Source organism: Polistes canadensis, unplaced genomic scaffold, assembly GCF_001313835.1.
Source record: "Polistes canadensis isolate GaletaPanama2010 unplaced genomic scaffold, ASM131383v1 scaffold_294, whole genome shotgun sequence".
In the NCBI taxonomy this organism is placed as follows: Eukaryota; Metazoa; Arthropoda; class Insecta; order Hymenoptera; family Vespidae; genus Polistes; species Polistes canadensis.
This window is the reverse complement of record NW_014569841.1, coordinates 14,219-28,212: the sequence shown is the minus strand read 5'-3', so window position 1 is coordinate 28,212 and position 13,994 is coordinate 14,219. Positions and strand designations below refer to the sequence as shown.

The window sequence follows — 13,994 nt, the reverse complement described above, 5'->3', positions numbered from 1 at the left end:
TGCGCGTCGATGATTGTTAACGGGATAATATAATTTGTTCGTAGAAAATTTCAATGAATTTTAACAATAAATAACTGTAAAAATACAACAAATTTATATATATATGAAGGTGGATTGAAAAGTTCTAAGTATCGACAAAAAAAAGAAAACAAATTGTTTCTTTTTGTTAGGCTCAAAACTTTTCAACTCACTCATGTAATACTTGTATATAAAAGTTGACTAACAAGGAGACCTTACGGTTGTGCCCTCATGGATTTTAACGAGTTTATATTTTACGAATTTATATTAGTAGTATATACCTTTAGGGTGTTAACGTGCTAAAGTATTTTATCAAAATGCGAAGCCAATTTTGAGAAAAATACTTTTAAAGTTTTCAATTTTTTGTATACAAGTTGTATAGATATCGATACAAGTAAGTAGTAGCGTTCTCGCTTTTCGTGCTGCTAGTTAGTGTTCGATCCCTTCATGGGGAAAGTTTTTTTTAATAATTTTTTTATATCTTTTCGATCTTTCCTATATACATTTGAAAATATTGAGCATGCATACACACACACAAACACAACTGGTTTTACAAACTTATCTCATTTTCCCTCCTATCGAATATTACGATTTTGATTGTTCGATAGATAAAGCGCGAAACTTGCCACTAATACAAATGCCCCTATGAGTAATCGGGTTCAGTCGAATGTTTATAATTAATTCGAAATTAGATCTAAAACTAGAAAATGAATCAGAGGATCTTATCGTAGAAAATAAAACGTTATTTACACTTTTATGAAGTAATAGTAGCATACGAATCTAAATGGAAAATATTTCTTTGTATGTCTGTGTATGTGTGTGTATATTTAAATTGATTTTTTTATTGTACATATATACACGAAGCTTCTCGCTTATCCATAATAACTAATTTCCTGAGCTGCCGTTCGTGAAAATAAGATTACGTGGTTTAACTAAGTTCAAGTTCGAGTTTGAAATAGATTGAACGTGCAGTATTTTAAAGTTCAAACCGTTCCACGTTCCCGGAGGATCATCAAAATTGATTTTATATATGTATATATAATATTTTTCATCTAATATATTTATTAGAAATCGATTTTTTTTAACATAAAATGCGAAATCTGATTAATAAATGTACACTTTACTTTTTAAAGTAATCTGAAAAAATAATATTCTACAAAATGAATTGTAATTATCGTGTGAGTTTGTGTGTGTGTATGCTTACGTGACTTGGTGTAATAATCGTCAATCTGAAACTGCCTGTATATCTACGGAAAATATTTCATAGAAAAGTATTGGTAAAATTATACCAAGTAAATAGTTTTAACATAGTCAGTTGAAAAATTATACAATATCAATTTATGTTATCGCAAATGTTTAAATTATAAAAATTAGAATAGTAAACGTATAACGAAAACTATGTATTATTGCATTTTATATGTAATTCGATTATATAAAATTATTTTATTACTTCGACGTCTCTTAATTAGACGTATTCGAAACCAGCTCTGAAGTTACAGTCACATATTTAGAAGCATCTTGCATTTATACTGAATAATATTCATCATTCCTATATTTAATTAATTCCTATTAATATTTTAATATTTCTATAAACAAAATTATAGAATACCTATGCATTCTCATTAGACGAATTTTATTACCTATTTTACAATTATTTTTTCTTTTTATTAATAGGTATAATTGATTTGTTTTCGTTGTCATTTTTTCGTTTCTTATTAATCTTCTTATTAACCAGTACACTTTCGTCCATAGGATCAATTATTTTTCCCAGAGCCGTTTGTACAGAGGGTTCGATGAATTTTTTATAAGCGTTCTCCGGAACAAAATTTCGTCCGATCGGTGCCCTGATACTAGCTTCAAAATCTCGAACTGTCGAAAATGGAAATGGTAGTTCATTTACTTGATGTTCCCTTATTTTGGCATGGTCGTCTTCGATTATTATAACATCGCCTTTATTTTCGTCTTTACGTGTTTCCTCTTTTGGTACATTTATAATAAATCGTTTATTTTTCCGGGTCGATGGTTTTATATTTGTTCCACCCCAAGATCCCCATCCTGGTAAGGTAAGATCAATATCCTCTGGTTGCGATTTTTTAATCTATAATTCAATTCGTATATTTCAAATATATAATGTGAAATAAATATGAATATTTTATTGTATGTACATTCATTTTATTTTAATTTTGTTCTTTTCATACATACCTCCTCTTCTTTTTCTTTCCTAAATTCGTCGACCACATCATCGTCTGCGAAAGCTTCACTTATTATGTCATTTCTTTCTTCCTCACCTTCGCTATCGTCTAAAGCATCGTCTCCACCAGTGATAACATTTGGTAAATCAGTTTTTAAATGTTTAGGTTTTACATTAATGTATTTGTTTGGATCTATATTCGTATCTTTATTTTTTGATACATCAACAGTTGTTTTATCTAAACTTTTTGCTAACTCTTTCAATTTCATTATATCTTTATTTTTGGATATTTTTGCAGATTTAGTTACTTCTTCCAGAGGATTAGTCAAGATTGGCTTTTGACTTTTATTTTTAAATTCTAATTTTTCAATATTAGATTCGTCAACGTTAGATTCGTCAACGTTAGATTCATCAGCGTTATGATTTTCCTTTTCTGCATCAATATTAAATTTGCTCTTAACACGATTTATCCGCGTACGAATCTGTTTTTGCATTTTATCTTCCATTAAATCGAACATATCATCTATTTTCTCAACTGGCGATATTGAGCTATTTTTTATATCATCAAAAATTACAGTTTCATTGCAATCTTCTACACTCCAAGCAGATGTAGCAGCGATTTTTTTCAACACTTTATTATTTTTGTTTACTTTCTTGATTTTTAAAGATCCATTTGTATCAAGCGTTCCATTAAACTCACTTTCCACTTTTTTATTGGTAATTAAGGATTTCTTATTCTTTTGTAATTTATTCGTTTCAGTAGTTAATTCTTTATTAGAAGAAACAGTCTTGTTATCTGTAAAGAATAAAGTATTTTTTATTAAACCGTACTGAAAATGAAATTTATTTGAAAAAATAAATATCCCTTTCACTCTTTACCTTGTTTTTGCTTACGTTCAGTATTACTTTTCTGAGATATATTATTTACTTGATCAGAAATAGGACCCTTTTTATTTGATTCTGAATTTTTTGCATCCCAATATTTGCGGTAACTGCTGATAAAGTCATTAATTTCATTTTCAGTTTTAACTTCATTTATCCATGGATTTTCTTTTGTAGTATCAGAAAGTTTGAAAGACATTGTATTCTCATTATCACCATCATTATCATCATCATCATTGTCACTACTATCATCCGCTACCTTCAGATGTTGCGTCAATTCTCTACCGATGGACAATTGTTGAGCAAGTTCTTGACGCGTTTCTTTGTCATATTTAGCTCTTATTTGTTTGTTCTTTGCCCATTGACCTGTACTTTTATGTCTTAACGTTACTCGTTCTTTTGCTCTGGATTTATCAAGCAACGATAGTTTCTCTAAAGCAGTCTGCGGATCTGATTTTTGTAGTTCCTCAAATTCTTTAATTTGTTGCTTAATCCTTTCCTTTCTTTGAACACGGTGGAACTTTTTACTCTTAATCCTTTTTTGTCTATGTGCTTTTGCTTCTTTATAAGACTAAAAATTAATAATAAAAAAATAGCATAAGATTTGTTTTTTTCGCAATAAAATTTCTGAATTTATACAATTGATAACAGCGATCACTTGTTTACCTGTAAAGCTCTCATGTGAGCAGCTTCTTTTCTCCTTTCTAATATTTCTTCCAAACTCATTGCAACTTTATCTTCTTTCTCTTCTGTTTCTTCTGGCTCTGGTATTGGTTTTAATTCCGCTAATTTTTTTTCTAAATCTGATTGTAGTGTAAATCTTTTAACCATTTTAGAAACTGAGTCCGCTTTATTAGATAATTTATTCAAAGGAAAATATACCTTTTCTGCAACTCTATTATGAGATATTACTCCGTTCCATTTACTTACTTCTTTTTGAGTCTTTTCAAATCCGACCACTCTTTTAATCTAAAAGTAATAAACTTTGATTACCAACTATTAAACAATGTGAATTATGTATAATAAACAATAATGAATAATTAAAAAATAATTATATAACATTATTCTACACACATACACGATCAGCAGAAGGTTTTTCTAATGGCTTAGGAAGAACTTTAGTCTTTTTTTGAACTGCATTAAATTTCTTGCTTATCTCTGTTTGATATCCTTTATTTCCTAACGATTTTACTAAATTCTTAACAGATACTGCATTTTTATCGGATATTCCACTTTTAACTAAATGAAATTCTGATACTTCTAACGTTGGTTCTGTTCTTTCCGGCTTCTTAACTCTGAAAAACAAAGTACATATTTTTATGAAATATATATATACATACATGTAATAGTTTAAACTAAACAATGAACAATTAAAAAATATTTTATTTAATACAATAATAACCTTAATAATGAAACATAACCTATAAATATATTTACTTTTGTCCTTTATCTAGTTGTGCCACTGCTTCCAGGAGTTTAGAATGAGATTCTGATACTTCTTGATCGGTATCATAATCAATATCTGAGCCACTCATTTTGTAATAAATATAAACAAAATACACACTTAAAAAATATTATATGCACTGCACCATGTGGCGCACGACGTATGCATGCACTAGTTCTTGTATTTACACCAAATTTAATTCTATGCGCCAATTTACAATATGGCGGCTAACTATGACGATGTTTGATACGTTGGTTAGATTCGAAAGGAACCAATGAAAATAACGTTTTAATATAGTTGTACCAAGTCTTCAATGATCATTCATCGTCAGATATAAACACACACAATTTAAATAAAATATATCTAATTATCTTCTTCTTATTAATCCAAAAATAATTGAAACGGAAACAAATATACATATATATATATATATAATAATTGACAGAATTCTATCTTTAAAATCAATATAATTGAATATATTGTAAAATGAATTTAATTTTGATATCAACATTAATTTGCATTTTAGAGTATATAGTGCCAATTTTAATAACTTATGTAAGTATTAAATGAATAATTAGAAAATAGTTCATTATCAATAAGATAAATAATAACATTGACAGTAGAAATCAAACCTCTAAATATATTTGGATTTCATCATTTTGTTGTTCGTATATTTAACCATAAAATGTTTCTTTATTCATAGCTTACAACACATTTATATGCAAAAAAACAAGTGGAAGTTGAATTACGTAAAAAATATGTTGAAATGAAACAAGAAATGGCAGGTATTTCAATGGTAGATGAATTTTCCAAATATGCTAAACTTCAGAGAAAATCTAACTCACTGGAAAGTCAGCTAAATCAAATAGGTAAAGAAATATATTAATGAGTTAAATTAATATATGTATATATATAATAAATATATAACAATCTATATCATATTTAGATAAATGGAGATTATCTAAAAGAAAAAAAGCAAGATTTATGATGACTTATGGCTTTCGTATTATCAGTGTAAGTATTATATATTTGTGATAAATTTAAGTGTTGATCATTAACGTATTAACAATCTAAATTACAAATTACATTATCTATATATCCTTCCTACTAATAGAAATTAACAAATCTTATTTTTTTTTATAGTACATTACCTAATTATATATTTATATTTATTTAAGGGCATATTAATAATGATTCTTTTATACATGTATAATAATGAACCCGTGGTGAGACTACCAAAGGATTCATTATGGCCAATTAATTACTTTTTAAGTTGGCCAACTACTCAAGAAGACTCCATTTCTTTATTTATGTGGTTTATTATTATGAGAATAGCTTTATTTAAGTGTAATCAAATTTCAGTTTAAGTAATTATTAAATAAACTCATCTGTAAAAATGAAGTTTATATAATTACAGGGTATCCCAGTTTCTTTCCATAAAATTGTACCAGCATATTCTATAACTAAACATAAGAACAAAATATAATAGACTTTTAAATACTTTATTAATAAGTTATAAAACAAATACGAAATGACAACGAACTAGTTTCTTATTTTTTATTTTTACTTATAGAATATGCTGGTAAAATTTTGCAGGAGAAAAATCCTATATATATAATGATTTATTGATGCTTCATGAATTAAATATATATAAATAAGAAAATAGTTAAATATTATTTTGCATTGACAACAAATTTAAAATAATTATATTATATTAACGTGATTTATTTAATTTATAAAATTGTAAATTGTAAACATATATATACCGTTGTATTACTGAAAAGCTTCAATTTACTTGAAATACATAAACTTATTAAATTATTGCTAGTTTTTCATTTGCTTTAAATTCTTGTTGTATTCTTTGTTCGACTTTGAGCAGTAACATTTTATCAGCTTGTAAATTAAAACTAACATATACAGCTTTTCCCAATTTTTTTGTTAAACGTTTAGCTATGTTAGTTGAAGTTTCATCTGCAACTGCACCCATTATCTTTGTACCAATAGGTATTGATTCATAATTTGATCTAAGTGCAAAAGCAAGATCATTCATGACAGACTGTTTAGCATCTCCAATCCATAAATATAAACAATCTTCCATCTGTATAATGTGACAACTAATTCTAACCTCGCCAACGTCATCAATAAATTCATGAAATTTAAAATTGCAAGGATTTTGACTATGTTTATTGGTTTCCGTGTCACTAGCCATACTTTCAGTCAATTTAATTATTCGTCAGTTATATTCTTTAACAATGATCTAAAAATAAAAATAATAATAATTTAAAATATAATTACAATGCATATTCTTTCAAAAAAGCCGATAGTCACCGCTCAAATAATATAAACAATATAAACACAATGTCGCAAGATTATTTAGTGAAATGTAGTACTCGATTCTGATTGGTTCGCGTATAAAATCTAATCGAAGGATGCGAAAGATAAAATAATTATTTAAATACTATAAAATTAAATTTAACTGTTTTGGCAAATTGTCCATTATAAATATCTATTAAATGTAAATGACAATTATATTTTCCAAATTTCCAATTAGACGCTTTTATTCGTAACTTAAATATCCGGAAGATTTTAGAACACTTCCGGATGCCAAGCTCGGTCATAGAAGCTTAGAGTCCCTGCTTTCAGCTTGGTAGACCCCTCTTTCGTTCATCGTGGCGCGCAGGCGCAACAAGATCTTCTGGTTAAAGTATCCATTTTAATCACATGTGAGTATCTCGAGCTGTTCTCGATTTCGGTGAAAACTAATGGTGCTAATTGTCTGAACGGGTTCAAGAAATTTAAGAATTCGACAGTGAAACATCAGCTGGTTCGTATTGATGCGACAGTGTTAATTAAACGTCGGGAATTAAAAAATGTAATTGCTCGTGCCGATGACAACGGGCTACTGGCAATGTGGCTAACACTCTTTCGCGCCATCTTCGCACAATTTTCCTTTAAATACGCGACTAGTATAGATAAAAATATATTATTCGTCAGTTTTTTTGCTTATTTAGTCATAAAGGTGTCAGTATTTAATAAGTTATCTGATATCTGATGACCTATCGTTTATGCAAAAACAATCTTTGGTTAGCCTACATATTTCCTCTTGCATTTAATATTTCTTAAAAGAAATACTTATTTCGATCGTATTGTATTCAAATCGTTATCGATTGTATTTTTATAATCGATAGTTGTGCCGAAAAAACGTCTATTTAACGAAAATAACGATAAATTCGATTCCAAACTCGTAACAGTTTAATGCCGGATTTTATCGTTGTTCTGCCACATGGCCGTTTATGCTCGACATTATTCCACTCTTATGCTTTTTATAATTCAAACTTTCTTACAATTGTTATATACGATTAATTGTTACTATTTACATAGTTTTTAACACCGGCTATGTATGATCTGTTTAATTCTACCATCTTGATTTACTTTTCAACTGCTTACATTAAAGGACAATTGCTGCTTATACCTAGAATATTTAGTTGAAAATTTACATGATGGTGGCAACTCTGTCTTCTTACTGTTCAATTTTTCATCTATATGATCAAAAGACTATGGTGTGTTTTAAACACAACCATATGTTCTCTTGATTAGTGATATAAGAATATCCATATTAAATGTATCTCAAATAATAGATAAACAATTAAGATATTATAATTTTCATTTATATATTGTTATATATATATGATAGATACACTTAACAAATCTTTAATAATTATATTTTCATAACATTCGTATTCATCAATACATTCTTTTTTTTTTCTTTTTTCATTTTTCAGATTTATGATCTTGTTAAAATGTAAAATACTTTTGTTTGAAACATGTTAAAAATATTTCCTCTCATCATATTAGTTTCTTTTTTCTTTCTCTACCACCACTCCCTCCTCTCACCTCATTCTTGCAATTAAAAAAGATATTCTACATTTTTTATTTTTAATCAGAACAATATTTAAAATAAAGTGAACACGTTTAATTTTGATAGAAACATTCGACGATATAATTATTAATGTCATTGAATAATATTTAAAGAAATACAATTTTTATTTTACAAATAGACCTTCACAATTTACAATGGCAGACATCGAAGATACTCACTTTGAGACTGGTGACTCTGGAGCATCAGTAACATACCCTATGCAATGTTCTGCACTGCGTAAAAATGGATTTGTCATGTTAAAATCTCGACCCTGTAAAATTGTGGAGATGTCTACTTCAAAGACTGGAAAGCATGGTCATGCTAAGGTTCACCTTGTAGGCATTGACATATTTACCTCAAAGAAATACGAAGATATTTGTCCTTCTACACATAATATGGATGTGCCGTTTGTTAAGCGAGAAGATTATCAGGTAATATGCACAATGTATAGTAATAATAATTCATATTCTTATAATGTCATTATTATTACATTACAATTATTATTTGTTTCATTTATTTATAATATTACACAATAATTTTAACTGCAACAGAAATAAAGAGTTTTTAAAACCATTGTTCTATATCATCATCATCATCATCATCATCATCATCATCATCATCATCATCATCATCATCATCATCATTATTAATTGTTCTAATATATATATTAATAGTAATGATCCTATGTACTCTTCTGAATTCAGCTGACAGATATATCTGACGATGGGTACTTATGCCTGATGGCTGATAACGGAGATCTTCGTGAAGATCTTAAAATACCTGATGGTGAATTAGGAGCTCAATTACGTGCTGATTTTGAGGCAGGCAAAGAATTACTTGTAAGTAATTTTTACATTTAATGATTATTCGTGACTTTTGGAATATTTGAATTAAATCCATTTACAATTACAAATAAAATATTTCTTAATATGGTAATAAATAAAGAAAAGTTTATTTTAAAATCTCATTATTATTATATGTGTCTGAATAATGGAATAATGATAATAACTTATAACTTGTAAGTATTATGAACTTTGACCATTTGTTAAGACAATATATTGAAATGAATGTTTAGTTTATATAGTTATATTTCTGTGGTCTCTTGATTAAAAGAAATATTAATAATACATATTGAATGATTTATAATATTTATGTAATTTGTAAAAATCATTATTGATTATATTATTCTATTATATTTTTTTTCAGTGCACTGTACTAAAAGCTTGTGGCGAAGAGGTGGTAATTGCCATCAAAACCAACACTGCCCTTGACAAATAATTGTGTTCAGTTTTAATCGTACACAACCAAACTATCCGCTTAGCCAATCGACACCTTATCATTGGTAAAAAAAACATAAGTCCACAGTTCCAACCAACAGCAGTTCAGCAGCGGACAAAAACATCTTTTTATCTAAGTAACATCTACTTACTTACTAATATTAAAAAAAAAACACATGCTAAAGTTTCGAAGCAATGTAAGACAAGAAGAATTGGGTTTATGGAATTCTCAATACCCAGTTTTAGACATACACAATTGCATACACACATAGGCACACACATACGTTGTTTGTTATACAAAAGATACAACTTTTCAACCAAAAGTTGATTAAGAAATAAAAATTGAAAAAAGCCTTTACACATCCTCGATTTTTTTTTTTTTTGGAGACTTCAGTATTCAATGTTTGGAAACAACTTATGTAAAAACCACAAAAGCTTTCTAACTTAATATACACGTAAAGTAAATAGACACGTATTGCTGTTGAAGACCAAGGTTGAGATGCATTCTATAGTGCGGAACAATTTTTCATATGAATCCGATAAATCTTTATATATTAATAACATTTAGTATCTTTTAGTTATTGTTATATAATTTTATGAAGTAAAAATTGGTACATGATACAATGATGTAGATAAACTACATATTGTTAACAATGGCTATAGAGATAATTTGTAATTTTACATATAAGCTTTATAAGCACAGAATGCTTGCAGAATGCTTTTATAAATTATAAATCCATTATTTCTAATTGTAAAAGTATTATCTAAAAAGCAAGAAATAAGTCTTTTAACAAGTCTAAGAAAAATAAGTTTAAGGTAACGAAAAATATTATTTCGTTTCTTTATAATTTGCCTAAACTATTTCGAATATGTTCTTGTAACATATGATAGTACTTTTTTCAATAAACATTTTTTACCTTAAATCACATGACTGTTATATCACATAAGTTATCTAGTAATGATAACTTACAACGAAATATCGTGGCAAATTTTAATTTTATCAACATGAAATATTTTTTAATCATAAACTAACATGTTTTACTATTTTGTCATACATAGCATATTTATATTTATTATTCCAATAATTGCCTTTATTATTAAAAACAATAATTTTCGAAATATTTCTTTCTGTACTTAGTATCCTTTTTCATTAAATATCCGAATTATTTATACTTTGTTTCTATTATATATTCTTCAAACTTACCCTGCTATCTCCTTTGTATTATTATTCTGTAATATCGTATTTGTATAAAAAATTGTTCCAGAAAATACAGTCTGAAAAATGTAGATTAATATAGGATGAAAATAGAAATTGATACAAGACCGTAACCAGAGCTTTTATGGGAAGGTATGTTGTGTGCCCCTACCTCTCACATATGGTTATGCTAAAATCCTACAAAACATATTTTTATTTCAATAATTTCTCTTCGACTGTCATAACTATATTTCTTTAAGATCTTCGTTTATCATATCTTTTTATTAACAAACATCATCTTACCAAAGTATTATATACAAGCATGAGATTGAGACATTACTATAAAGATATTAATACGTGTCATATGAACTCTCAACAAAGTATTACAAACAACAAGAACCTAGCTAATGTCATTTTATCAATGATGAGAGCATTCACAATTGACATCTTTGTAGAATATATAAGTAATCAAAATTTCTGAAGATATGCCTTCCTTGAGAACTTTGGTTCATTGCACAGTGAACAACCTAACACTTATCTATTATAATCTAAATGAGCAGAAGTATCTAATAATAATATGAAATAAATCATCATCTCTCTCTCTCTGTATTCCAAATGTGCTATGTTGGACCAGGTTCATATTCTTTAAATGTGCTTTGTTACGGACAGTAGCAGAAGAATGGAGAAGGAAAAGATAATGATTTCGTGTGACAAACAAAATGCGCGAATGCCTAATAGCAAATATGAGATAGATCTCTAAGAGAAAAATAAAGCTCAAGTTCTTTTATGTTGAACAATTTGAGCGATCGCATTTTTTATGGATATTTAATTTTCTTTTTTTAGTAACAAATTCATGGTGTCATCTTAATCATATAAATGTTCAAGTTTCAGTAATCTTATGTATCAAATGATGTCTGAAAAATAACATTGTCGTTGTATTATTAAGAAAATACAATTCAAACTTTTCATAAGAGGCAGCAGGAATTTTTTTGAATTTTTATTTCTGCACATTTCTCATAAGATTAATATAAATTTAACAACAATAATAGTTCTTTTTTTTTGTTATAGAATTATTAATTTGAAACTAGAAGGTGACACCAAGTAATAAATAATACGAGAAGAAAAAATAAAATAAAACACATTATAACAATATCTCATTGTGCAACATTTAATACACTTAAAATGATACTATAAACATAATCTTAGAATCGACAATGAGACATAATCTTTTTTAAGCTCAAATAGTTATATAACTACTACTTTAAATGAAACATTTGATTTCTTATGATTATGAAGAAATAAAATAAAAAAAAAAAAAGCAAAATGTGCACTGTCATCCTTTTTAGAATACAGAGGTTATCATATTACTTGTAATGCAATGAAAACCTATATTAAATAACAGACGAAATGCTAATTATATAAAAATGGTACTGGATTAAAGGAAGAAATATAAAACCAAAAAAAAGAAAAAAAACAAAAAAAAAACATATATACTACTTAAAAAAAAATAAATAAATAAAAAGAATCATACGTTTGATTTATTATAACAACTATATGCTTTAATATCTTTGGATGAAATTATTCTATGCGGTGGCAGTGCAATAGCAAGACAAGAAAAGAAACAGGACAAAATTTGAAAGTTAAATATAAATAAATGGTGCGTTTAACACAAATATGCCTTATTTTATTAGACTAGTACATTATGCCAGAGTCTCTCAACGTTTTTGATAAAACGCATTTGATAACGAACTGTATTAAGAAATGTTTGGATACTCTGAGACAAATAATTTTTTAATTTTTTCAAAAGGGTATTGTCATGGAACATGGAGATACATTGTATTAAAGAATTACAGATTTGAATTTTGCCACATCATAATGGTGTAAAAAGAAACTATTTCAACGAGTCTAATTATCATTTGTAAAAAGTGCCATTTAATAATACCACTCTGGTTAAGATCAATGAACATTGTGGAACAAATAATTGAGTAATAATATGCATTATAAATTGCAATATATGAGAAAAAATAATGTGTCATTGCTATGAATAGACGCTACAAGCAATATTCCAAATTTCAATTCATTTTTGTAACCATTATTTTGTATTCTCTAAATGTTAATGGTATATAATGTTGCATATATAACATTTGAAATAACCCGAAGAACTATTTGTTGTATATTACAAATACCTCTGACAAGAATAATAAAAATTATTTTCTTCCTTTACTGACACTAGTCAAGGGAAGTTTCGTTTCCAAATTTTTCCATATACATATATATGTATTAATACATATAAAACAAAATAATGCATAATAAATTCTTGAAAAATGCGTTTATTTGTATAAACACATTTTCTTATAGCTTATAATTTTATTATAGATGATGATGATGATGATAAAAAACAAAAAAGAAATATGTAAAGGTTAGAAAAAAATATCAATAATATGTTCCTTTTTGTTTCTTCCAATTTCGTTCTCATCTATAGAAAATGTTGAGAAAAATTTGTTTTAACAGAAAAAGTAGTGTAACGAATCTCATACAATTTTAATTAATAAATTAAAAGTATATATATATATATATATATTAATACAAAGATCAGGTAAGTTTAGTTTTAAGTTTTACATATTTTCCTATATTCTTCTTCAAAAAATTATGTTTTTTTTCTTTTCAAAAAACAGAAGACAAAAAATAATAATATCTTTTATATTAAATTACAAATAGAGTATATGTATACATACATACCATCGACCACTTTTTAATTTCAAAACTTTGTTAATGATTATAGGAATAATGGCCTTCTTACCTGTAATACGTATATTCTGTAAGCACGAATAAAGACTGAGGAAAAATATTTAATAACTTAACTTTAATGCTACGACGTCTACTTTGCGTTTAGATATGACAAAATAAATAATTCTTTTCTTTTTCGTTTGAATTTCTCAATTTCTCTTTTTTCTTTTGTTTTATCCGTATTGTTGCTTACTATATAATTTGTAAGATCAAACTGTTTTTATTACAATATATGTATTTAATATTTCCGTGAATAAATGATTAGTCATATATACGTGATA

The 13,994-nt window shown here is 27.0% G+C and overlaps 4 protein-coding genes across 6 annotated transcripts; 2 read left to right on the top strand and 2 right to left on the bottom strand.

The window, feature by feature from the left end:
* Positions 1 to 1,119: 1,119 nt before the first annotated feature.
* On the bottom strand, positions 1,120 to 4,718 carry LOC106791288 (U3 small nucleolar RNA-associated protein 14 homolog B). Of its 2 annotated transcripts, none has more exons than XM_014756822.1 (6): positions 4,529 to 4,718; positions 4,170 to 4,386; positions 3,758 to 4,060; positions 3,089 to 3,662; positions 2,221 to 3,005; positions 1,120 to 2,116 (listed from the first exon to the last, which is right to left on the bottom strand). In XM_014756822.1, the coding sequence occupies exons 1-6, from the start codon at positions 4,624 to 4,626 to the stop codon at positions 1,670 to 1,672; spliced, it is 2,424 nt and encodes an 807-aa protein (XP_014612308.1). In that variant the 5' UTR covers positions 4,627 to 4,718; the 3' UTR covers positions 1,120 to 1,669. The 2 variants fall into 2 exon arrangements, with proteins under 2 accessions (XP_014612308.1, XP_014612309.1); XM_014756823.1 differs by having other exon boundaries at positions 4,494 to 4,579.
* A 50-nt stretch (positions 4,719 to 4,768) lies between these two features.
* LOC106791284 (tail-anchored protein insertion receptor WRB-like) lies at positions 4,769 to 6,155 on the top strand. The gene is made up of 4 exons (XM_014756817.1): positions 4,769 to 5,090; positions 5,239 to 5,404; positions 5,482 to 5,549; positions 5,714 to 6,155. Exons 1-4 carry the CDS (start codon positions 5,022 to 5,024, stop codon positions 5,900 to 5,902), a joined length of 492 nt encoding a protein of 163 aa, XP_014612303.1. The 5' UTR covers positions 4,769 to 5,021; the 3' UTR covers positions 5,903 to 6,155.
* LOC106791287 (proteasome assembly chaperone 4-like) lies at positions 5,657 to 6,881 on the bottom strand. Its single transcript, XM_014756820.1, has 2 exons — positions 6,302 to 6,881; positions 5,657 to 5,923 (listed from the first exon to the last, which is right to left on the bottom strand). Exon 1 carries the CDS (start codon positions 6,742 to 6,744, stop codon positions 6,349 to 6,351), a length of 396 nt encoding a protein of 131 aa, XP_014612306.1. The 5' UTR covers positions 6,745 to 6,881; the 3' UTR covers positions 5,657 to 5,923; positions 6,302 to 6,348.
* Positions 6,882 to 7,161: 280 nt separating this feature from the next.
* LOC106791286 (eukaryotic translation initiation factor 5A) lies at positions 7,162 to 10,091 on the top strand. 2 transcript variants are annotated; one of them, XM_014756819.1, is made up of 4 exons: positions 7,162 to 7,258; positions 8,594 to 8,885; positions 9,159 to 9,293; positions 9,661 to 10,091. In XM_014756819.1, exons 2-4 carry the CDS (start codon positions 8,610 to 8,612, stop codon positions 9,730 to 9,732), a joined length of 483 nt encoding a protein of 160 aa, XP_014612305.1. In that variant the 5' UTR covers positions 7,162 to 7,258; positions 8,594 to 8,609; the 3' UTR covers positions 9,733 to 10,091. The 2 variants fall into 2 exon arrangements, with proteins under 2 accessions (XP_014612305.1, XP_014612304.1); XM_014756818.1 differs by having other exon boundaries at positions 7,193 to 7,359.
* The last annotated feature ends 3,903 nt before the right edge of the window (positions 10,092 to 13,994 follow it).

Excerpts from the sequence above, each read along its gene's own strand:
- LOC106791286 (XM_014756819.1), top strand. The coding sequence starts at position 8,610 with ATGGCAGACATCGAAGATACTCACTTTGAGACTGGTGACTCTGGAGCA. Across the intron at positions 8,886-9,158 it reads TTAAGCGAGAAGATTATCAG|CTGACAGATATATCTGACGA; the intron begins GTAATATGCACA and ends TTCTGAATTCAG. Across the intron at positions 9,294-9,660 it reads AGGCAGGCAAAGAATTACTT|TGCACTGTACTAAAAGCTTG; the intron begins GTAAGTAATTTT and ends ATTTTTTTTCAG.
- LOC106791287 (XM_014756820.1), bottom strand. The coding sequence starts at position 6,744 with ATGGCTAGTGACACGGAAACCAATAAACATAGTCAAAATCCTTGCAAT.
- LOC106791288 (XM_014756822.1), bottom strand. The coding sequence starts at position 4,626 with ATGAGTGGCTCAGATATTGATTATGATACCGATCAAGAAGTATCAGAA. Across the intron at positions 3,006-3,088 it reads TGAACGTAAGCAAAAACAAG|ATAACAAGACTGTTTCTTCT; the intron begins GTAAAGAGTGAA and ends TATTCTTTACAG. Across the intron at positions 2,117-2,220 it reads GGAAAGAAAAAGAAGAGGAG|ATTAAAAAATCGCAACCAGA; the intron begins GTATGTATGAAA and ends ATTGAATTATAG.
- LOC106791284 (XM_014756817.1), top strand. The coding sequence starts at position 5,022 with ATGAATTTAATTTTGATATCAACATTAATTTGCATTTTAGAGTATATA. Across the intron at positions 5,091-5,238 it reads TGCCAATTTTAATAACTTAT|CTTACAACACATTTATATGC; the intron begins GTAAGTATTAAA and ends CTTTATTCATAG. Across the intron at positions 5,405-5,481 it reads AAGTCAGCTAAATCAAATAG|ATAAATGGAGATTATCTAAA; the intron begins GTAAAGAAATAT and ends TATCATATTTAG.